Source organism: Stegostoma tigrinum, chromosome 24, assembly GCF_030684315.1.
Source record: "Stegostoma tigrinum isolate sSteTig4 chromosome 24, sSteTig4.hap1, whole genome shotgun sequence".
NCBI lineage: Eukaryota > Metazoa > Chordata > Chondrichthyes > Orectolobiformes > Stegostomatidae > Stegostoma > Stegostoma tigrinum.
This window is the reverse complement of record NC_081377.1, coordinates 7,179,156-7,203,180: the sequence shown is the minus strand read 5'-3', so window position 1 is coordinate 7,203,180 and position 24,025 is coordinate 7,179,156. Positions and strand designations below refer to the sequence as shown.

Here is a 24,025-nt window from a genome sequence, read left to right as displayed (position 1 = left end):
TAATATTTGAGACCAATGAGTTTGGTATTCTGTTTTGTTTTTAAAAGTCTCTTGGACCATAATAATTTGACAATGAATATTCTTTACTATAGAATAATCTTTTGTGACTTGAGATTGTATTACAATACATAAAATTTGTGGCATCTCTCTTCTTCACAACATGTCCCCAGTTAGATTTCTTGTCTTTTCCATTTGAAATACAAAATAAATTTTCTGGAGTGTTTTCCTTAAAATTTGCTGACTATTATAAATAAATCATGTTCAATAAACCAAATTGCCCATGTCATGGCACACTTCAAGGGCAGGTAGGACTTAAACCCAGAATTTCTTGCCAAGTGCTCAGCATGTGAGCTGGCTCTCATGGTGCAGTGCTAAAACTGCTTTTGAGCTGCTCAGGCGAGCTGTGGGATCGGGAACCTTTTGACCCAATGTAACTTTGATTATTTTGTGTTATGCCTCACTGGTTGACATACTGGAAATCAAGCCCCACTATTGCTAGAGTCGTCACAAAAGTTTTTTTAAAAAAGTACACAATTTTAAAACATACCTGAATCTCAGACTCGGACTAACAGAAAGCACATAATTAAGATTTACAAATTCTTGTAACTGACTAGATGAGAGCTGCAGGTAGACAGTTGTGCACTTTTGGTGCATAAGGGGGTAAGAGTTTAAACCAGTAGTTATAAACTCTCCCTGTACGTTTTATATACAGACAAGAGGAAAAAGCCTGGATTGTAAGGGCAGAGAGAAAGTTTGATAACGCAGTTCAGTGGTCCCTCTTAATAGGATTTGCCGAGACTGTATCAGCACAAATACAGTGGTGTTGATCTTCCTTCTGTGGATGCTGTAACGAGTTTGTAAAAAACAGATTTGACTAGTTCACAATGAAAAAAGGTTTTTGATTTTCTAATTGAGAGTCACAGCTTACAGCAAGCACTTGAAGGAAAAACAACTGGCATTCTTTGGAATTCAGTCTTTTTTTTAAAAGACTGACTTAATTGAAACATATAAAATAATCAGAGGGCTAGATCGGGTGGATAGGGAGACCCTTTTTCCTAGGATGGTGACGGCAAGCACAAGGGGGCATAGCTTTAAACTGAGGGGTGAAAGATATAGGACAGATGTCAGAGGTAGTTTCTTTACTCAGAGAGTAGTAAGGGAATGGAACGCTTTGCCTGCAACGGTAGTAGATTCGCCAACTTTAGGTACATTTAAGTCATCATTGGATAAGCATATGGACGTACATGGAATAGTGTAGGTTAGATGGGCTTGAGATTGGTATGACAGGTCAGCACAACATCGAGGGCCGAAGGGCCTGTACTGTGCTGTTATGTTCTATGTATGCTCCTGAGCTTGTAGGGAACTAGTGCCTTCCTAGTAACCTGCTCACAGCCTGGGGCTGTTCGCCTACCTGGGACCCCATTCATATAGTTATTGGTAGGCAGATGACCTCGGCCATTGGTCTGTAGACGAGTGACTTTTTTTTATCAGTTATCAATCGGTAACTTGTGGCTGGTTGAACCTCCGTTTTAACACAGTCTTTGGTTCTGGCTCAGCTTAGTGAACAGCACTTTAAATGAGTGCCACCTGCAAAAACGATGCCGTATTCCTTCAAAAATCCTTTTTTTTTTGTTCAGTTGTTTTCTTCCATTTCAGTTTGCAATCAAACATACGGAAAAATAGGTATGGTCTTTAAATTTGGGCTCAAGCTGAGTCAAGTATGGGTTTGAAGGGCCTGCCACGTGCACCAGAATGTCAGCTGGATTTGAAGATGCAGAGCACAGTTTTGATTGAAATGCAGCTGCATGCTTTATGACCCTTTAATTTTGGCTGTAGAACATTGCAACTGCTTATCATGTGAAAGTGTGAATGGCTTTTTGGGAAGTAAATGGCGTCAGCATCCAACCAGACTGCCAATTATTTTTAATCTCTTGATGAGTCTGTGGTTAAGTATGATAGTGCGGTCATCCTTTTGAGGATAATGGGCTTATTCAGACGACAAACAGACATAATGCACTCATCAAATCAGTTTTAAAATTTTTTCTAGGTTACGGCAATTTCGGACAAGGCTTCACTTTCTCTCCTAAGATGGAGGCTGGGCCTTAAAGTCATGTACTTGTGACAAAACACCTTGTTCCTTTTAACAGGTACTAACTGCAGTCATGTGTCATATTGGGCCTGATGGTTTTGTATTTTTGGATCCTTTTGTAATGACACCTGACGACAAACTACTAGCTTTCATTAGTCGAACTGACAGGAGCCACAAATGGTGCAGTCCCTTCCGTCCAGGTTGGCTACAATAGTATAGGGTTTGTGGTGTTCAAGTGACATAAAAACTGTCTTACACATATGCATGCACACCCTGTCTTCCTTGGGTGTTCCCCTCAATTTAGACTGCTTATTGCACTGAACTGGAAGATTACTGGCTCCACACCTCTTTGAGTTGTATTAGCTGATATTGGTCAATGCTGCTGTTATGCTTAGTGCATCTATAATTTGGGAGCAGGAGATATATTGTGAAAAATTGAGTTTGGTGCTATTCCCTTCATGTTGGATAGCTGTTAATGCTTTGTCTGGAGTAATGCATAGTATTGTTTGGACAACTGGTAAGTACCCACAATTGCAAAGCTGACCACTAAATCAGTTGTGAAATAATGGCTTTAGCATTGACACCTCAGAACCCATCGTGCATATTTCCATGGTTATATACACACTGGGTTAAGCTTTAAAAACTTGGATGTTCTTTCTCAGTAACCATCGTTTAGAGCATTGACAAGCTGAATTCAGTGTAGTTGAAACTTGTGTTCTGACCTGCTTGTTGTCGTGTCTGTCAGATCAAGTTATTTGATACTTTCCCCTCCGTGCTTTTACAAATTGTATGGATTGCAGTTCCAAAGCATGTGACTACATAGACCTAATTTGATCGGGGGGGGGGGGGGGGGGGGGGGGCGGTGGTGGCACGGGGGTGGGGGGGGAGGAGTTTGCTCATCTTGCTAATCCAGTCTGAGATAAATACTGAATTAAGAAAGAAATACTACTGTTGCCTAGGAATGACTTCACAGGATTACTCATCAAAAGTTGTTGCTTTGAGCGTTAACCGCAAGGAATTTAATCCTGCGAAAGGACTAAGTAGTTCCATTTATGGTACTTGGAGGAAATGCCTAGGAGCAATTAAAATATTCTCACTGCCTTTTTAGAAAGCAAATTGACATGTACTAGTGCAATTTGGTGAATTTAAGAGATCTGATCTCCTTTATAATTTGAATCTGCATTATTCAAACTCGGATTATAGCTGATTGAAATGAACTGCAAAATGAAGTCTTTCGCTGTAGTTTTTGTGTTTCACTGATAGGTTGCAGTTCCAGGGGAATGTTTGTGAATTCAATACTCAAGACTGGAACTTTCAAACTTGGGCTTCTGTCAGTATGACACACATCAGAGACTCCTTCACACTTGAACTGTTTTTTTTTAAAACAGTTTAAAAAGAAAAAAAAATTATGGATTGCAAACAGGACAGGAAATGCTAGAAATACAAAATCCAACAATCAGTACTTTAAAAAAAACTTAAGTATTTTTGAGTATAATATTTGATCTCTCCTAATCCCTGGTACATCCCAGGAGATTTTAAATTGTATGGTGAAGCTTGTGAAACCAGAGTTGCTCTCCTCTTTTTAAAAAGCAGAAAATGTTGAGGGACATTGGGAACTGTTGCTAAAAATTGGAGGTTATTGGTAGACTAAGTGGGAGAAACTGTTTCTGTTACAAGGAGGAAGGAGTGGCAATAGAACACACAAATGCAATGCGCAGAAAACTTTTTAAAAAGTGTACCTGGCAGATGATAACAAGTGTCTGCCTGAAAAAACGGTGGCAGCTAATTGAATAACTTTTTTGAAAGGAAATTGTATGTATTTTAAGCGAATTTCGTAGTGCTGACAAATGAACAGCAAAACCAACTTAATTGGATATCTCTTTCAAACATGTTTGGTTAGATTGTGGCCTCCTGTGTAGTCTCAATTGATTTTTATAACTTGCCTTTCTGTTTTGGCAGATTACTACCAATACATTTCTGGCATAATTTTAATAATTAGGATTTGAATAATTTTTACCTAAGGTTTCAGTAAGTGCCATAATTAGTTGCTTTGAATGTTTTGTTTTTACAGTCTGAAGAAGGGTCACCGGACCCGAAACGCTAACTGTGTTTTCCTTCACAGAAGCTACCAGACCCTGCTGATCTCTTCCAGCAACTTCGGTTTTTGTTACTTTTTTACTGTTGTTTTGTAGACTGCTGGATAGAACTCCAGTTCTCAGATGTGTTATTTTATGATTGACTGTTGTGAACATGCGGGGTACGTGGATAATTCTGATTCCATGCTTCCTGTGTGTAGATTTAATAGCTGTTTTTTTTTAAGTGGCTGAAGCTACTAATATTGTGTAAAAGATGTAGAAGTAGGCTGTTCAGCCAGTTGAGTCTGCTCTGCCATTCCATGCGACCATGGCTGTTCTGATCATTTCTCTTCTCCACTTTCTTTCCTTATCCTAATAACCTCAATTTCCTATGCTGAATAAAAAGCTGTTTCAGCCCTGAGTATACTGAATGACTCAACCATGACAGCCCCCTGCGGTATGGAATTCCACACATTCACTATCCTTTTGAAGGTATTCCTCCTCATCTCTGTTTCACATCATTGACTCTTTCTTCGGAGTTCATCCCTTTGGTCTTGGACTTGACCACAATTGGAAACCTTTGTTTGCCAAGTCTACACTTGGAAAAGAGGCCATTTTGCTTTTTGTGTCTTTGCTAGATTTTTGTGAGAGTTGGTATGTTTAGTGTCTCTTCATATTTTTTTTTATCTGTTTTCCATATTTTCTATGTAGATCTTTGGTCAATGATTCTAATCTATAATCTCCAGTTCTTGAACCATCAGCCTGTGGGGCTAGTTTTTCCTCTACCCATTGTACTAAACTCCACTGAAGCATGAGAATTTACCAAATCACCACCTTTAAACAGAAGCAGCTGTAAATGTTTGATGTTTTAAACTGACAGAGAGGCTATATTTGCATTTAATTAACTGATTTAATGCCATTTAAAATATAGCAAGTTGCAAGGGATTGATTTACCATATGAAGCTTGTTTTCAGCTTATACAAAAGAGATACTGGTGCCCTGCTGGCATTTTAAACTGTAAATGGCTGCATTGTTTGTGTTAATGTGGTGCAGCCTCTCTGGATTTCATTATACTGCTCTGCCAGGTTGAAACTGTAAACTGTACACAGGTATGGAGCAGTCATAGGTTGTGAATTCTGCTTCTCCAGCATTGTCCTTAGAGTCTCTGATTTCCCCATCCCTTTTGGAATCTTGTAATCATCTTTTGAAGTCAGATGCATGTATCTTCATCTGTATTATAACCTTGCTTGTCCATCATTTGCATCTGCTCTAACCTTCCTAACATTAATGCATTTATCCATTTACCCTCATTCTCTTATAGCACTTTGTAGTCCTTGGACTCTAGCTTTCTTGGTACCTCTTCAACTTCCTGGCTCCAACCTCTTTTCTCAGTTTTACTTCTCAACATCTCAGCTGTTCTTTAACTAATTTCTCTAAACCTGGCTTGCCGCCTTGCTAGTTTTGTGAACTTGATTGGGCCCCTGTTGTTAACATTATTTTATTCTAAGAAATGCTGGAAGTACTCAGCAACTCAGGAAGCATCTGTGTAGATGGAATGAGCGGGTCTGCGGCCTGTTATCAGAAATATACAGCTGCTTGTAGAAGGACAGGACGGGCACTCACCTCGTATGAAGCAGTGTGTTAATACACGACTTATTTTGAAACTAAATCATGTGATTATGTGGGAACCAGCAGTTTAGTTTTGAGAAGCTTTCAGCTACTACTTGGAAAATTTACATGAGCCTAGTCACCATTGCTCTTGTGAAGTAAACGACCAACTGGTGCCTCAAACACCTTTTTAACTTGGTTACCCAATAAATGTGAATGGAGAAGTCAGTGTAATTTATACTGTAGTACGTGTGAGCTTGAATTTAAGCCTTGAACACTGAATAAGAAAACCAATACCCAAAGGCATTTATAGGTCTGTAGTGGTAGGAAAAGGCATTACCTTGTTAATGAAAACTAAACGTACATCTGTTGTAGCCAATTTTTATAGATATTGTCTTTTGAATTCTCCTGTGTTGTAGTGCAAGTACAGATTTTATAGGCTCTGTTACACTGCTGTTCTGAATAAACATCACTATGCTTGCTTTAATCCCATGTGTGACAGTTTGAGTTGGTGCGCAGATTGCGAGCACATAATTTTTAGAAATGTTAATGTAACTTTGAAATATAATCTTGATATAAATACAGGAATGACCTGTTGTAAGATGTTTAGAAGGCTTGACAGGGTAGGTGTGGGGGAAAAAAATTGGCTCTCCCTTTTGGAAATCTCCTGGGACCCAAGTGGAGGAACTGAGTTTAAGGGTGACTTCTTCAATACTGAGAACAAGAATTTCACTCTGAAGGTATTGAATTCGTGGAATTCTTTACCACTGCAGAGGCTGGGTGTTGAGTATTCTCAAGGTTGCAATAGATTTTTCTTCAGGTAAGGGAATCTAGGATTATGGAGGGGGAAAAGGCAGGCAAGTAGAGCTGAGGATTATCAGATCAGCCACTATCTCATTGATTGGAGCAGATTTGATCTGCTGAGAGTCCTACTTCTGCCCCTTTATCTTATGGCCTACAAATACAGGCCAAGAGTATACTGATGTTATGAGAAGAATACAATAGATGCATTTTAAATATAAAGGTTGAGTCAAATTAGTCAAGAGGCGCACAAAACTCTTATAAATCAAGTGCAATGTCACATCTACAAGCGTGAACAGGACTCCTCCATTATCTTAAAAAGAAACTGGCTGAAAATTTTATGACCACAAGGGTCTCTTCCCCTCTTCCCTCCCCTCACTCACTCTTCTCTGAAGAGGAAGTGCATACTCAAGTTATTCTGTGAGGTCTATCTGGCTGACCTCATTAAATTCACTACATCCCTGATGCGGTTTCACCGTCTGCCCCAGGTCTGGGAAGATCAGATTTAGCCTTGTGTGAAGTCTTTTTTCCTATTAGCAGTTCTGTTGGATCAATCCCTATGGTTGCATGTGGGATTGTCCTATCTTCAAATAAGAAGCATGACCGCTTTATATCTAGTGGAGCTATAGGCTGTTTTTAGTAACATTTGCTTTCCATGTTTGGATTGCTCTTTCTGCTAGTTCATTGGATGGTATGAGCTGTCCCTAGATGAGGAATGCTGTACAACTTTAGGAAATACTCAAATTCCCTGCTGATAAATGATGGCCCATTCTTTGACACTTGTAGGAGTCGGCGTACTGCCCAAATGTGCGCAGTTTTTCTATTCTCGTGCTGTATTTGACCATTCTACCACTGAGTGGGTGTCCACATGACTAAGAATAATGAGCCCGTGAAAAGATCTGCATAGTCATCATGTGACCAAATCCAGGTTTTCCCGGGCCATTCCCACAAATGTGGTCAAGCCATCTGGTTATTTTTGTCCTTGATGGGCCTCTGCCCAGAGAGCCAATCAATGCAGCTGTCTACATCCAGTCCTGGTTGCCAGACAACTTATCGCCAACCTCCTCATTTTGAAAACCTCTGGATGAACGTTCTGTGTTTCAGTCAGTATCTGGCAGCGAACTTTGCTTGGGATAATCACTCTGTGCTGTAATCTGGTCTCTCCAGATCCAGAAACCTTTGAGTTCCAGTGATGGCTGTTCGGTTTCACCCATCGCCAGCAGCTGTTCGTTGTTTTTTTGTCAGTACTGGAGTTTTCTGCATCCAAAGCCTGATTATTGTAGCTGTGACTGGAAGTGTGCACGGAAAATTTAAAGCCACTAGGAACTCTTCCAGTGATGGTAACATTGGGAGGCAGCTCAGTGCCTCCACATTTTCTACTTTTCCCCTTGGTCTCCTGGATGGTGTTTCGACTTGTAGTCCTACGTACCTGGCTTCAGGCTGAATTCGGCGGTGGGCACTGCCTTGTTTTCTTGGAGACCTAGCAGGCATTTCTGGTCCAGTTATTAAAAATTCACATCTGTAAAGGTATTGGTGGAACTTCCTAACTCCAAATATGACCACCAAACCTACCTTTTCTGTGTGTGTGTGTACATTCCGCATTAGCCAAAATCCTGGATGCATATGCTGTTGGGCGTTCCCCTCCACTGCGCCACCTGTGAGCTAATACTACCCCAATCCAATTTAGGGAGGCATCACATATCAATACCAAGTCTCGCTTGGGACTCTAGTGTGCCAACACATTGGAGAATGACAGCTGTTCCTTCACTTTGTTGAAAGCTGTGGCTTGGCGACACAACCATTTCCAAGTCTGACCCTTTCTTTTAATATTGAAAAGAGTTGATGCAAAAGTGCCAGCATGGAGACCAGATTATGTATGAGCTTTTCATAATTCACGAGCCCAAGGAACAACCTCAGCTCCAGTTCTGATGTGGGACCCAGGCACTTTTTTTTGATTTCTCTCATTTTATCTTCTAATATGTGTATTCCAGTCTTGTCAAATCTGTAGCTCGCTTGGGCTACCTGGAACATGTTTTTCCCTTTTTGGGTGTATGCCTGTCTTCCTGGGAGAAATGTCTAAGGAGGGTGTCCAAATTCTAAGTGCTCCTTTTGTTGGTTTGCTTTGTTAGTAACACGTCGCCACCTACATAAATGACAACCTGGGGTAGACCTTGTAAAATGTTCTTTAGCGTCCACTGACAAATGGCATGGGCTGATACTTCAAATGCAGTCTCATGTATTGGTAACAAATCCTTAGGGGTAGCATACTTCTGGGAATCCTATATTAACCATAATTACAAGTATGCCTGGCTCCTATCCAGGTTCGTGAAGAACAGTGCCTGTGCCAGCTTTGCAGACTTGAGACGATAAGAGAGTTCCACTAGACCTAAATTGACTCTCCAAACACTCAGGCTGGTGTCCAAGAGTGTGCACACCCTGGAAAATCCACCGATGTCCAGTTTGGAACAGTGAAGTTGCTGAGCGATATCTAAATAAGAACCAATCAAAATAAATGTCATGTTAAACAGCCACCCAGTTCAGACGACAGTCTGCACTAGTCTGGCTGTTTCAGTGACCGCAGAACCAATCTTTTAACAAAATTCACTCTAGACTCCAACCCTTAAGTTTGCGCAAGACCTCAGCTAGACAGAATTTATAACCAGGGAACCTTTATAGATTAAGGCTACAACTTTGGTGCTGGTCTTGTATGAGAAGTACCTAGCTCAGTTACCACTGTAGTAGAAGTGATAGGGTGAAATTGATCGAGAAGGATTCGCCTAGATTGGCTGAACATTTTTGATTAGAAATTGGCTGCCTGAGTGAAGCTTTAAATACCCAAAAATATTTCCAGGGACTATCAGATGAGCCAAGGCCACCTTGCACCTTGACCAGGAAGTGATTCCATGATTCAAGGCCCACCGGTGCTATTTGCCTTACTTGCAAAAGTAGATGCAGGAATCAGTCTGGAAAGGAATCATTAAACAAGTCTAGTTTGCCGAACGGGCAGCCTTGTTTGGACTGAATGTGAAGCCCAGTGGGCCTGTTTTAAACAAATGGTAAACTGCTTCTTGGAGCTAGGTAGATACCTAAACACTCTGCAGGAACTACAGTGGCTTGCTGGCCTGGATCCTGAAAAAACTCTAACCATTTGGCTGAGGCTTGTATTTGTTTTTGAGGTTTTTACTGTGAACAGAAGTAGAGCCCCTCTGCTGATCATATCTCCTGAGTGAGACTATGCAACTGCCTTCACTTAAGTGGTGTGCCCTAAGTTCAGTCAGACTGGTGATGGTGTTTATTTTCGTCAGAATACCCTGAAACTCACGTTCCCCTTGCTGCTTTTTCCAGTAATAAAGACAGTTGTAGTGCCTGTTCGAAGTCCAGTTGGACTTAGCTACTAGATGCGTTTGCATGGTTACATCGTTAATCCTACAAACCTAATGGTGCCTCAGTATTTCATTTAAGGGTTAAACCCAAGTCCTATGTCTGCTAGTTGTTTTAACCTCATCAAAAAGTCCCAATACAGATTCCCTCTGTTCTCAAACTGCCAAGTAAAACCAATAGCATCTCAGAATTAGAGGCTGCTTGGAGTCATTATATTCCTTAATTAATTCCATCAATTCCTGAAAGTTAGTCTGTTGTGCCTCAAACTTTTGGTTCCTAATAACTGAAGAAGCTGTGGGTCCACAGGCTGTAAGGGGAATTGCTTGTTGCTTTTCATCTGCTTCAACGTCACTTGCTAGGGAAAAAGTCACACATTTTTTTTTCCCCCCCACATACTTCAGTGGCAAAACTGAAGAAGTCATGCTTCCCAAATAATGTTGTCATGCCAGAAATGCTCACCAAAACTCAAACAACTGCTGTAAGTGACTTTCTTCAGGAGTGCACTTTGCTCTAATTGCATGGAGGCCAGTATTCCATCACCAAGTCCCCCTTTATTCACACATGGAGAGCCCTTGCTACTGATCCAGCCCTGTGAACAGGATGCCTGACACTCCCATTTATCTGTCCGCCAGGACTCTCTGGGGCTATTAATGTGGTCCAGTCAAGCAACTCCTATTCTGAGGTCCGCTTGACTGAGTTCATTACTGTCGCTGCAGGTTCTTTTTAATCTCTATTTTCTTTTTCAGATTTGAATGTTCATTAAATTTAATGTTTGGTATTTAATTCCGAATGTTTTTAAATTGTTTAAATTCTTTTAATGAGAGCTATACTGTTTTGCAGCTGGTGGTTGAGAACATGCGCAGATTTGAAGTTGTGTAAGTACTCAAAAGACCCCTAACTCCTCTGCAAGCTTCATAGTTGATGCAGTGACAGCAGAAGCTGAGAGAGATTTCAGGCTTGTTGAAAGTCAGTTTGTCTCGATCAGTCATATCCTGTTTTCTCACAAATTGTGGTGTATGTACTTTTTTAAAATCAGTGAAAACCTAGCTCTTTATAAACATGATTGCAGCAAATTTCCACCTTAAGTAAAACAGACTGAGCAGTTTTAATCTTTGTAAAGTAAGCACCTCCCAAGTCTTTTTTTGTTTACTTGAATCATAAATGGAGATAACTACCTTTTGGAAATACTGAAGTTAGAAAGTTAACCACATGATCATCCTAAACCGGATGAACAATCAGAAATCATTTTGCTGTTGTCAGCACATTAGGTGAATGTAGTTGCAAGTGTTCCATTTGAGGAGGGAGCAGTATCACTTTTCTGTTGAGTAAAAACTTTACTTCAGCTCGTACACCGAGAAAAGGAAATAGAATGGTTCCTTGTCACTGTATTGGTAATTAGTAACGAAGGAAAGGACAGTGATAGACAAATAATCTCAGACAGCATGAATTAGCAGATGAAGGCAAAACAGGGTGCTAAATAGTTTTTTTTGGAAGCTGTTCAATTATTTCTTTAAAGGAGAAACTGACACTGCATTGACTTTTTAATTTTACCAGTTAATTGGCTATGACATTCATAACAAAGGACATATTGTGTGTGTGTGAGTAATCCGATGAATATTTAAATATCTACAATTTTGTGGAGAAGCCCTGCCCAGTATGATACTGAAGAGATTCAGCAATGATTACTCACTCTTCGTTTTCATGACTAGGAATTGCTGGTTGCATCGCATCAACTACCACTGAGAGAAACAGCATCACTGCCTCTGCTTCTTGGAGCTGCCAAACCCGTTTTGACCCTTTTAGGGATGAATTTTGTGTACATGAATTTGATAACTTTCATCTTGCTGTGGGTCATCTTAAAATAATTCTGGTCAGTTGAATAAACCTAGGTGTAGCAAGTGTTTCAAAATGTTTATTTCTCTTTAGAGTGGAGACTGCAGGATGAAGAGGAGAGCAGCAGACAGAGGAGCTGGTGAATCTTCAGCACGCTCCAAGGCTCTTTCTACAGGAATCTCTGGAAGTAATAGCAAAAGGGCTGGGCCATTCATCTTGGGTGAGTTTATCCAATTTCAGTTCTTTGAATATTGGTGTGTGCCATCAAATGATATTGTGACCACATTTTTGGTTTTGCTCCTCTTGTCCTTCAACTTATTTTGAGCTCAATTCCAGGGGCACCCTTTACCCTCTGTTATTTGCTGCTCCTCATGAGCAGACGAGGATGGTTAGTGTTGACAGATGAATTCTGCTGTCGAGCATATTCCTGCTAAGCCCCAGTTTTCACTCTTTGATTATGATCAACTTGACCATAGATTCTTCCCCCTTCTTTCAGTTGCTTAGGAAGCTGAGGTCAGTATTTGTGCTTGTGTGAGTTCAATTCAATTAAAAAGGGAGTCCTGTCTGAGTCAGTTAGTTTCTGGTGGCTTGGAGACCAATTGCTATTCTGAATGAAACCATCAAAGGAGCTCATTAACTAAATTGAGTCTGTGTGCGGACTGTTTTTCTTTTTTAAAAAATACTAACCAGAGATTCTGCTCTAATGTAATCAGCTGTATTCTAATATCCTGCAAACCCAATGTCCAGGCTTGAGTAGTAGAATTTAGAGGATGAGGTGTTTGCTGCACTTTTAGTGTTTTTTTTGTTGAAGGTGAAGCTGCATTGGCTGATTGTTCTTGCCAAAATGATGACGGGTTTGGTGAATTGCCCCAAAGATAGGTAAGTGAATATGGATCATTTTGAGCTTGTTTAAAATACGGAGGATAATCTGTGGTGCATTTTGCTGGGCTAGGAGTACCTCAGTCATCCCAGTTTGATCCCTAGCCTGTGCGAAATAGCTGATCTGAAATGCCGTAACCCGCATAGTTACCAAATGCTGTAAGATGGGTTGACAATGGGTGGCTAGCTTTTAATTCCTTTTCAGATGCTTTGAACTGGCTGACTTTCTTTCTATGCCATAACGTTTCTATAGGCTCGATTGCAGTTTTGTTGAAGTAAACCTGTTAAAACTCCAAGCTAATGGCATAAGAACCTGAAAGGCCCGGGTGGCGGGGAGGAGTATAATGTGGGATTTCTGTCTGGTTATCTGCTGGAAGTATTGATTGACTACAGGACTAAGCTTGAACGTCACAAGCAGTTGAGAAACATGCCAACACTGAGGCCCAGATAGAATTTGACTGCAGGACCAGGCCACACAAATCCAGATATTGACTTGAACAGCAGAGGAGAGAAGAAAATTTTATTCTGATTAAAGAATCACTCGCACTTGTCAATTTTTGCTTTACAGCATGTTTGAAACGGACAATACACTCGCTTTCCTATGTCCTGAAGATTGGAAAGTGAGCTTTATCCTTCAGCAGGACTTATCGGTTGTATATTGTTTTGACAGTTTTCAATGACTCAAACGATTAGTCATCCACTGAGCTGTTCTCAGTGGCGCTTATTACACAAAATGACTTGATTTTTAAAATGAGTAAGAAGCCCTACACATTGGGGAAGTCTTTTAGGTAATTGAGAGTTAGTCATAGGCCTTCCATTTACATTGAAAGGAACCTCTAGGGTGTGTGCTTTGTTTTTAAAGCAGTTTTTATTTCTGTTGGTTTAGGTCCTCGTTTGGGAAATTCGCCTGTACAGAGCATTGTCCAGTGTTTGGCGAGAAAAGATGGAACAGATGACTTCTATCAATTAAAAGTGAGTGAAGAAAACTGACTAACGCATTTTAAAGCCTATTTACTGGAAGAATAAATGTACTTCTGTATCTTCAATTACTGATGTTTTTGTAAACCATCTCTTTGGAGATGTTGACACATCCAGGGCAGGTGAGACTTGAGCCTGGGCCTCCTGGCTCAGAGATAGCAACACTACTGCTGCACTACAAAAACCCTTGTGTTCGATTATAAACTTTTCCATCACACATCAAAAATAATCCAAAGCTCACTTATCTTTAGCACAGGATGCTAAACAATATTTTATGGTAAAAGCAGTATTAACATGTTAGTGTTGTGATCAGAGATAATGGGAACTGCAGATGCTGGAGAATCCAAGATAACAAAGTGTGGAGCTGGATGAACACAGCAGGCCAAGCAGCATCTTGGGAGCACGGGTCTAGGCCCGAAACGTCAGCTTTTGTGCTCCCGAGATGCTGCTGGGCCTGCTGTGTTCATCCAGCTCCACGCTTTGTTATCTTAACATGTTAAGTGTGTTACATTTAACCCAGTGAAAGTTGAGCTCCAAAGCCATTCTGGTCTCCTCATTTGTATTTGGGCTGGTTTTGAGGCTCCTTGTGTAGAAAGGTGCTCACATAAGGCCAAACTTCATTCACTGATGCTTGTAGCCTCAAGTGCCAGCAAGTCTGGATTCTTTGTAACTACTACTTACTGTTGTATCCAGTTACTACAGTGCCATTTAAAAAAATGGCACCCCCCTCCCCTCCTCCGGTGTGGGGGATGGTGAAACAAAACGACAAGTCTGCATTAGAAAGTGTTTTTTGAGTGGAACTTTGGTGCTTCCTTGCTGAGGCACTTGCTGTCCAGGTTTTCTCAGGATGAATGGCTATCAGGATTAAACACCAGAATACTATTTGCCTCAAAGTAAATAAATGCAGAATTCCTGAAAGAAACACGTAAATGTGGTATGCACCTGTTACAAAACATGACATGTTTGGTTTCCTGTGTTTTTCTCCCTAATTATGGAAAACTGATTAAAGTTAGGTTGTGATCTGTCCAGTTTCTTTCAACAAAATAATATATACACTGTCAGATACCTTGCCTAATGGCCTGCTAAGTTTTGGTCACTGTAAAATTGTCAAGTATGGTGACAGAATAAAGAGCATGATTGTAGGGTGGAGTAGTATTCTGCATGTTGTTTGTAAGGAAATTATAAATAAAAGTACAATAGACCTTCATGAACAGCAGAGCAATCCAAAAGGTGCACGATTGACCTAATAGAATGGTGGGACATAGCCCTAACTTGTCAATCAGTAGAAAGGATCAAATGTTTTGAGAGAGCAAGATTGTAAGTAGCCATACATTTAGGTTGGTCAAAGCGTGAAAACTGGTACCGACAAATTTATTTTTCTCAAAGATGTTACTGGTTGTTTAGGAGAGAATGTATTCGAGGGCTTGGGGAAAGTACTGCTAAGTTGGATTGGGATAAGTAGTTTAAATGTGGAGATAATGAGCATGGTGATTCCAGTGGCTTGTGTACTGTATTGAATTTGTCATTCTATTATTTAGGGTACGTATTTGGGGCGGCACGGTGGCTCAGTGGTTAGCACTGCAGCCTTGCAGCACCGGGGACCCGGGTTCGATTCCAACCTGGGGCCACTGTGTGGGTTTCCTCTGGGTGCTCCAGTTTCCTCCCACAGTCCAAAGATGTGCAGGTTAGGTGGAATGGCCATGCTAAATTGCCTGTAGTGTTCAGGGGTGTGTGGTTATAGGGGGATGGGTCTGGGTGGGATGCTTCAAAGGGTGGTGTGGACTTATTGGGCCGAAGGGCCTGTTTCCACACTGTAGGGAATCTACTGAAAAATGCTTGTATCTTTGATTCTTATGGAAGCAACATTTCCTACAATGAAGGTTTTTTATTTTTTCTATGTTAGAGCTTCAATATGTTTTAAAACTTAGCCACAATCAGTTGTTAAAATGAAGAAAAATACACCTAAAATGTATGAACTCTGCCAATTTGCCCCCTCCCCCCAGATTCTCACACTTGAAGATAGAGGTGAGAGAATGGAAACTCAGGAAGAAAGACAAGGAAAGATGCTCTTGCATACAGAATACTCTCTTCTGTCCTTACTTCCTAATCAAGATGGAGTGGTGCATCACCATGGCCTCTTTCAGGTAAGTATGAGAAACACGGTTTACATTTTTTTACTACTGTGATAACCATTGTTTGCGGAAGAAAAATGTTATAATACAGGTGCCATTTGACCTGTTTTTGTCTGTTGACTCTCATATACATCAAGTTATGGAGTGTTACTCGGCTGCTTTCCCCCTATAGCCCAATACGTTTGGAATATCAAACAATAATCCAATGTTTTCTTGATTGTGGCAAATTCTTGAGAAAACATTTTCAAACACTTGGGAAATGCTTGTATGTTTGTGGTGTATAAGTGGCTCAAAAGATGGACTGATTCCCAATGTTTGCTCTTTTTTTTTCAATAGGATAGGGCTGTCGTAGAAGAGTTTGAATCTAGCAAGCTTGTGCGGAGGATGAAGAAAAGGATCTGTTTAGTTCTCGACTGCCTCTGTGCCCATGACTTTAGTGATAAAACTGCAGATCTCATCAATCTACAACATTATGTCATCAAAGAAAAGAGGCTCAGTGAGCGTGAAACAATCGCAATATTCTGTGATGTGGTACGGGTAGTGGAAGCTTTACATAAGGTAAAAGGATTTTGTTTCATTTTTCCTTTTTCACTCCTGATCAGGTGGTTGCTGACATTGCAGAAGATGCAGTTTTCCTTAGTCCTGTTTTGTTCACTGAGATTTTTTTGTGGTGAAAGTACAAAGCAATAAGAATAGACTGCCCACTCATTCGAACCTTTGGAGAACATAGTTAGATTGCAGTTATGTACCTTGACCTTGATTTATATCTCATAGTTGTAACTAATAAACCTGTGTAAGATTTCCATTTAGCTCATTGCTGTACTAAACAAGTTCACGCTGCCTAGTTTCCGTTTTATGTTTTGAACTTCCCTGATGTGCCTCACTGTATGACCACATCATTCCACTGACTTAGTTTTTGGAGTAAATACCTCCATTAGTTTATCTTAGTGTAATTTGTTTTAAATATGCAATTAGCACCTTTTTGGGGACCAAACACCTAACCTTGTTAGAAAGATTAGCTACATTTCTGAGGGTATTTGGTATTTAATCTACTCTTTCCGATTTGTCCATTGGTGTTTATTTTCCGCCTCCACCCCTTAGATTTGTGATATGGAGAAGGCCTGATCTTTGGGATTATTTCTGTGGCTGTGTAGTTTGAGAATTGAACTTCTGACTGCGTGAATCCTAAAGTTCATTTATATTAAGTTTTAGGCAGGTTGCGTTGCTGAAGGCTGATCAATTTTTTTTCTTAGTTGTTTTCTCCTTTCTTCTACAGAAGAACATTGTGCACAGGGACCTGAAGTTGGGGAACATGGTGCTAAATAAAAGGTAATTTGAAATTGACTCTGTACCAGTTAGTGAATCAATATTATGTTCATACATGGATCCTTTTGTTGAGTGATATTAGCGCAGGGAGAATGGAAGACTTGCTGTCTGCCAGTATCGAGCATTCCAAGATCTGATCTGGCACTGCTAATTTTAAACTCATTCTATTTCACTTGGTATACTTTGACTCAAAGCTTTGAAGGGTCAGTCTGTTGCACCACTGATGGTTTTTCCCTTTTTTTTTTCTTGCATTAGTCACCCATGGCTTTTCCGTGTGTGATTGTCAGTTCGTGCTAGTTGCAAATAAGTGTGCACTGTGCTGCCAATACTCCCCATGGATTAGGCTAAGGTTACTTAAAAATAATCTCTCCCCAGACTGGAAATAAGCAGTCAGTAAGAACAACTCTCTAACTGGTTTTCCCTAAACAAGGTTTGCACCCAGCTCCAAAAATCAAATGCCTTTCTCTAACACAACGCGTAGCTAGATCTCATTGCTCCTTCATTTAATAAGTGTTTCTGTTAAGCAACCAGTTGTAACTGACTTGACTTGCATTTACCAGGAGGCAACAAAAAGTCAACACTTGACAATATCATGAGTCTTGGTATTCTAGCTGTAAATATGAGACTTAAACACTAATTCATTTGACCGTTCTATTTGCTGATGCATATAACTAAAGCAGTTCAGAGATTGCAGAAAGAAAACATGAGATGGAAATCTGCAATAAAACCACCAATTACTGAACATAAACCTGGTCAGTGGGTGTCTGAAAGGAAATTTGTCTTTTTCTTCCAGATTCAGGTGATGTGGTGTGTTCTTTTGGTTTTATTATTTCTTTTATATAGCTTTGGTCTTCTGTTTTCACATCATCCTCCATTACTAACCAGAAAAAAAACCTACACGCATGCCTTTAATGGAGGGGAAACATTGTAATGAATGGTTTTCTCTGGTTGCTTGGAAATATGAGACCAGTTTAACCAAATATTTACTCAGCTCAACCAATACGAAGAATTTTTTCCTTGTATCAGGATTGATGTTTGATTTCTGTTGTCACTGCAGCCCTTTTTGTTTCCCCTTTGCATCTTACTTTCCTTGTCTTCACACTTCCCACCCTCCCTACACCACCCATTTAAATGACTACTTGTGAAGTCTGAGTTCAGTAGCCTGGAGCAATAATGCTGTTGCATCCATAAAAGAACAGCAGGTTTGGACCTGCTTCTACATAGTAAACTGAATTACATTGGTAAACCAAAGGATGCTCTATTTGCTAAAACATTCAGTTTTGAGAATAAGTCTGTCTTGTGTTTGGACTCTCTTACTGTTCCTTTATACACATCTCATTAAATGTATTTAACAATGTCTGTAAACTGGACAAATTTTCCAGCTACATGGTCAATTTATTAAAAAAATTATGGGTTTTCCTATGTATATACAATGGTCCTGTCTCTTTGAAAACCACAATATTACTCCTGCCTGCAGCAGGTTACACAATGTAGGCTAATACTGTACTATAATGGTCACAGTTGGAGGGACTCTCCCCTTACAGAGCATGCGCTTAATATTATTTAGATCAGTAAGTCGAGTGTTTTTTATTTCAGTTGTCAAGAGAACAATTTCCAGTATTCTGTAGACTTGGATTTTAAGCAGGATAGCTTGGCTATCTCTGTTAGTCTGCCAGAGAATCTGCACAATGCTGGTGTAAATTGCTGTGTGTCTATAGCACATAAGAGGAAGGAAATGAAGAATCAAATGAGAGTACATGGTAGAATTTACAGTTGCTGTCTGCTGAAAAATCTTCAGGTTTCTTTTGCTTTGTGTTAAAGTTCATCAAAAGATTGTCTTGCTGCCAGATAAAAATCAATGAGGTTCATCCTACAGTTGAACGTTTACTGTGCAGTACATGTGCAAGTTCCTTGAGTGTGTTCTTTGCTTTTGTTTTTGGCTTTTTTAACTTTGGGAAGAGCAGATGTTTTGAATTTGTTTTTCCATTCCTTAAACAGGGAATAATGTATTTGAATGTGGCTGTCAATTTTTAAACAGTTGTCAAGTCATAACTCCTGAACGACAGGATTAAGTCTCTGCATTTAGTACTTCAGGAATTCGGCTTGATCCATGGCTGCGATGATCCAATTGGTATTTTGGTGGTTAACGAGAGGAGGAACTACTTGGCCTTTGAAGAATATAGTTTACATTTTCCATTGTGAAATTTGTGCAATCTTAATTTAACTGACCATAAGTAGCTTGCAACTTGTGTTGCATTGTATAGGTTGAGCACCATGTCAATTTTTTTGTTTTGTTTTAAATGTTGGATTAGCAAACAACCCAGTTTTGCAGTTAATTACTGTTAGCTGAGAAGCACACACTCTGCACAGTACCTTTGCAAGAGGAAAGGAAATAATATCTATCCACAATGCTAAATTGAAACCAGTGTGTACACTGGTTTTGTTTCACTCTGATTTACTGAATATTTCAATTTAATTGTGTAATGGATAAAATTTCCGTGACTCTCTTGTAGACAAGATAACATTTTTGACAGTGCATACTAGTGAGAAAAATATTTTTTAAAAGCATATCTGACTTTTTCCTGTTCCACATTCATCTATGTATCTCCACCTTGATTCAGTGTTCTGATTTTGCTCTGGCAATTTTTTGGAGACAGGAAAGGAAACATTTTCTGCAGTGTGGGAGGCTAACAGAATTAGGTAGTTGAAGGATGAAAGTTCTTTCTCTTTTTTTTTCTTCCTTTTTCCCCCCAAAATCTGAGTAAAGGGAGAGGCTTTCCAAATCCTTCACTAGAAACAAACAATAGTCGTTTGCCAGAGGAACCATGGCTTGGATGACTCACAGTGTAAATTGTGCTGACGCAAGAGAAGGCTTGCTCATATTTATAACTCTGGATAATGCAGCACAGGGATCAATTAAGCAGCAAGTGTCCTACCCTCTGTGGGGGTGTGCATGTACCTTCTATTTCCCACCCATTACAAGCAAATGGGGGAGGTGGTAAACTTGCAGATACAGCAAGAAGTACACTGTACTTGAAGCATTCCAGTTTCTAAAGTCATGCAAACACGTTACTTAAACACTTAAGTAGTTGAATGTTAGGTTTAAGCTGATGGCAGTTTGTAGGCAGTAATGCGATCTCATACATGCTTCTGTTCTTTTTCAAAACCATGCCAGCAATTTGATCTCTTTTTCCTTTGCAGTAGCACAGTGCAACGTTGAAATGCTTTTGTTACATATCTTTTGAATGTCTTAGTTGAACACGGCTTCTTCTGAGCCCGTGTTGAGTATGACTTCCGTTTTGAAGAGTTGGACTAGATCTGTGTAGGGCAGAAGCTGTTCTAAATGTCCTGGTCACGAAGGGGTTTTAGATAGTGATAAATTCAATGTAACGATTATTTCTGTTAAACTTTGTTCTGCTGTGGTTATACCACAACTTCATGCTCTTCTCTACAGGTATTATTTTCCTATAATTTAAAGTGTAAATTCCAACGTGATATATTTATGCCCATAACAAATACAAATAATCACTACTGCAGAAGGCCAGTCTGTATTGTGCCAGTATGATATTTTCTTTTCCTTTTTAACCGGACATCCAGGAGCCCTTTTTATTTTGAGACTGCAAAATGCTGGGTATCCTGGTGTTGCAAACTCCAATTACTATTTATAAATGAAGACTAAAATCTGACCACTTTTGGAAGTTTCTCTTTGCCATTTCTACTTTTGTTTTCTGTCTCTTCTCAAGCCACAGACTGCTTTTAGGGGATTTCATTCTACATGCATCAGCATCTCAATAGTCCCAGGTGCCTACTCTTCATATGTGAGCCAGATGGTGAGTATTTGCAAGTTGAAGCATAGGAATTAGCAGAGACCAGCTTATTTTGTTTTGATCATTTGAACTGTATTTTAAGAATAGTGATGACTGGACCAGTAATTACAAAAAGTGAGTTTGAATTCACATTTTAAAAATGAAGTCTGAATTGGTAAGTTATCAGGGTGTCACTTTTTTTTTAAAAAAACCTGACAAATGCACTGATGTCCTGAAGAGGAGGAAAATTGCTGTCCTTGCGTGCTCTTACTAAGTGGTACAGTTCCAAATCAATATCAGTGACACAACTTTCCTCCAGATTAGTGTCGAGTCACTCAACTGTACTAAAACTATCGATAAAGTGGCATTTTTGCAATAATATGGCTGAATAATAAATGCCAGCCTGACTAGTTGAACCCATATACCCAAAATGGATTTGGCGTGGTGAGTGAACTCTCTACCATAATGTTGTTTCAGTGGTGTTCTAATTGTTGTTTGACTTAGTGCCCTAAATCACTGTCTGACAGAGAGCAATTCCAACATATTCTTCATTTCTGGAGAAGGTTTGAGGCCCGAAACGTCAGCCTTCCTGCTCCTCTGATGCTGCTTGGCCTGCTGTGTTCATCCAGCTCTACACCTTGTTATCTCAGCAATTCCAACATATTTGGCTCACTGTGGCATTACATTTGCTCCCTGAGGACCCCATTAGCATCTTCCCTTTTTAAATCTAAATGTACATGAGAATGAGTTAGTTCCTGCATGGGCATCTAGACTCTGATTAGCAAAGTGTAATTTCTTTTGCTTTATCTTCCTTTAGTCTGTGACATTGAGTTGAAACTACTCCATTTGGCTCAACTGGAATTTTGAAAGGGATTTTGGGATTGATTTCAAGAGTTCGGGAATCAAACACATTGTCCTAATAAAATGATGGCATGCATAGTTGCCTTTAACAATGTGATTTTATTCTATTTTTATTGTCCTGATGCAGGAATTCTGCCAGAGGCATGATTGCAGTTGTGTGTCCATGAGCACAACTTCCTGTTAGAACCTTGTCTTCTAATATCCCAAATATAATGTCTTCTAGATATACGAAGTGCCTTTTGGCTGAACTCTTCAATGGAAGCTGTTTGCTTCCACTTTTACTTTCCCCATCTCTGCTTCCATTGACATTTTCTGGATTTTACGTTTTAGATGGATATCCTGATAGGATGGATTCCTCCTCCATTGTTTATGTTTGCTCAAGGATTAATAGGACCATCTGTGTGTTGAGAGATGTGTGTAAGTTGATCCTCTTCACTTGTGGAGGTGTGGGCTGTGAGCAGGAGGAAGGAATGAAGTTAGGGCAATAGAAAGGTGAAAACTGTGCAAAAATATTTGCATTGTTTGAGTGGTAGATTCCAACTTCTCAACTCTCTGACTTAAACAGAACTTACTTTTCAAAATATGTGAAATATACTGTGGGGAGGGTTCCAGAGGTAGTAAACATGCCATGTTTATTGACGATTCATCTTTAGAAACTATTCTGAAAATAGGCACGACTACAATTCTTTAATGTTGCTATACTATTAAAAACTTCTACCAATCAAGTAGAATGCATCATATCTAGGTCACTTTTTATTAACTAGGTGTCAAATATCTTCAATGTTTTGATCTGAAACTCATGTAGTATTACTCCTTCCTCTCATCTGGCTTTCCTCGAGCTCTGGATTCCTTTTAGCAGGCAGAAAGGAAAGGGAAAGGACTTCGATATGGTGCTTTTCACAAAAGATGTCACATTGCAGTTTCAGATACCAAGATTCTTTAGAAGTCCATTCACTGTTATAACAAAGGAGATGTGGCAGCCAATTTGTACATAACAAGCTCCCATAAACAGCAATAGAGTTCTTACAGATAACCTGCCTGATTTGTGGAATTAATAGTAGCCAGTACAACAAAGATAATTCTTTCAGAATAGTACTGTAGGACATTTCTCCCCACCTGAGGGGAGACATGGAGCTGCTTTAGTTATATTTTTCTGAAATACAGCACTTCTGCCAGTGCAGCAAGCCATGAGCATCTGGAATAATGAGAGAGCAGTTATGTTGTTGGATGAGCAGAGGCATAGATTGTTAATCCAGAGAGTTTGAGTACGAGGTGCGAGAGAGAGACTCTGTCTCCTTCATCTGGGAATTAACTATGGAATGATGTCATTGCAGTTGCAGTTTCCTGTTCTTTCCTTCCTGCCTGAACATCTTCCCATATCCACCTCCAAATTTAAAATCCGTCTGTGGAGCTAAAGTTAGAATTCCTTATTTTAGAAATCCTGTCTGTTATTTATTTTTGCAGTATGATTGTGAGCAACACTGTTTGGATGCAGGCATGCTGAGTCTTGAATGAATTACGTTCACGTACATGAAGAATTTCTATGCTGAGCCCTTGCAGTTCTAGCAGCACACACAGCCCATTGTCTGAGAGTTAGATTTAACATATGGTTAAGTTACATGCCTCAAATGTTATAACATTCATCATAACTTGCTGGTTTTTGTATTGACTTAAATCATTCAAGTAGATTTGATCCTCCCTGCTATGTATGCCCCCTTTCCAAAAGCCAGTAACTTTTTGGCAAGGCCTTAGCGTGCAAGTCAAGTAAGGATACACCAGTTTTAAGATTTTAAACCTGTTTTTAGCTTGTTTAACCAGTACAACTCCTCCAAACCTTTTTTGCTTTCATGGGATGTCATTCATGTGACGTGTGCCTTCACGGATGTCAGTTAGGCTCTGGAGTCAGGTAGTGAATCACTTGCCACGGAATTTGTGGGCTCTGATCTGCTCTTCTGTTCACATTATTTTAATGACTCATCTTGTTTCTGCTTAATAACCTTTTGGTCTGTTGATAGGGACTTCAGCAATGACATTGCCACCGAACATCAAGAGAAGTTGTTTCTTAGTCCTCACTTGTCAACCTAAGCTTGAATGTTGTGCAGGTCTTTTTGTGTCAGCATTATCTACTTCAGAGTCGGAGGGCTCATGAAAGGTACTGTTGCAGTCAAAGAACATCCCTACGCTGACCTTGTGTTTTGCGGGAAGTTTGTTGAAGTTCCTGAAGATGTTTGGGTCTGGGACACATCTTTGAGGAGT

General features: G+C 39.9%; 1 protein-coding gene across 2 annotated transcripts in view; it reads left to right on the top strand.

Moving 5' to 3' along the window:
* Positions 1-24,025, top strand: part of stk40 (serine/threonine kinase 40) — a 62,592-nt gene that overhangs the window by 7,238 nt on the left and 31,329 nt on the right. For both annotated transcript variants that reach the window (XM_048558101.2, XM_048558102.1), the window contains exons 2-6: positions 11,881-12,007; positions 13,553-13,638; positions 15,648-15,788; positions 16,113-16,334; positions 17,053-17,105. In XM_048558101.2, the coding sequence (XP_048414058.1) occupies positions 11,881-12,007; positions 13,553-13,638; positions 15,648-15,788; positions 16,113-16,334; positions 17,053-17,105 (629 nt within the window). The remainder of the gene's footprint in view (positions 1-11,880; positions 12,008-13,552; positions 13,639-15,647; positions 15,789-16,112; positions 16,335-17,052; positions 17,106-24,025) is intronic.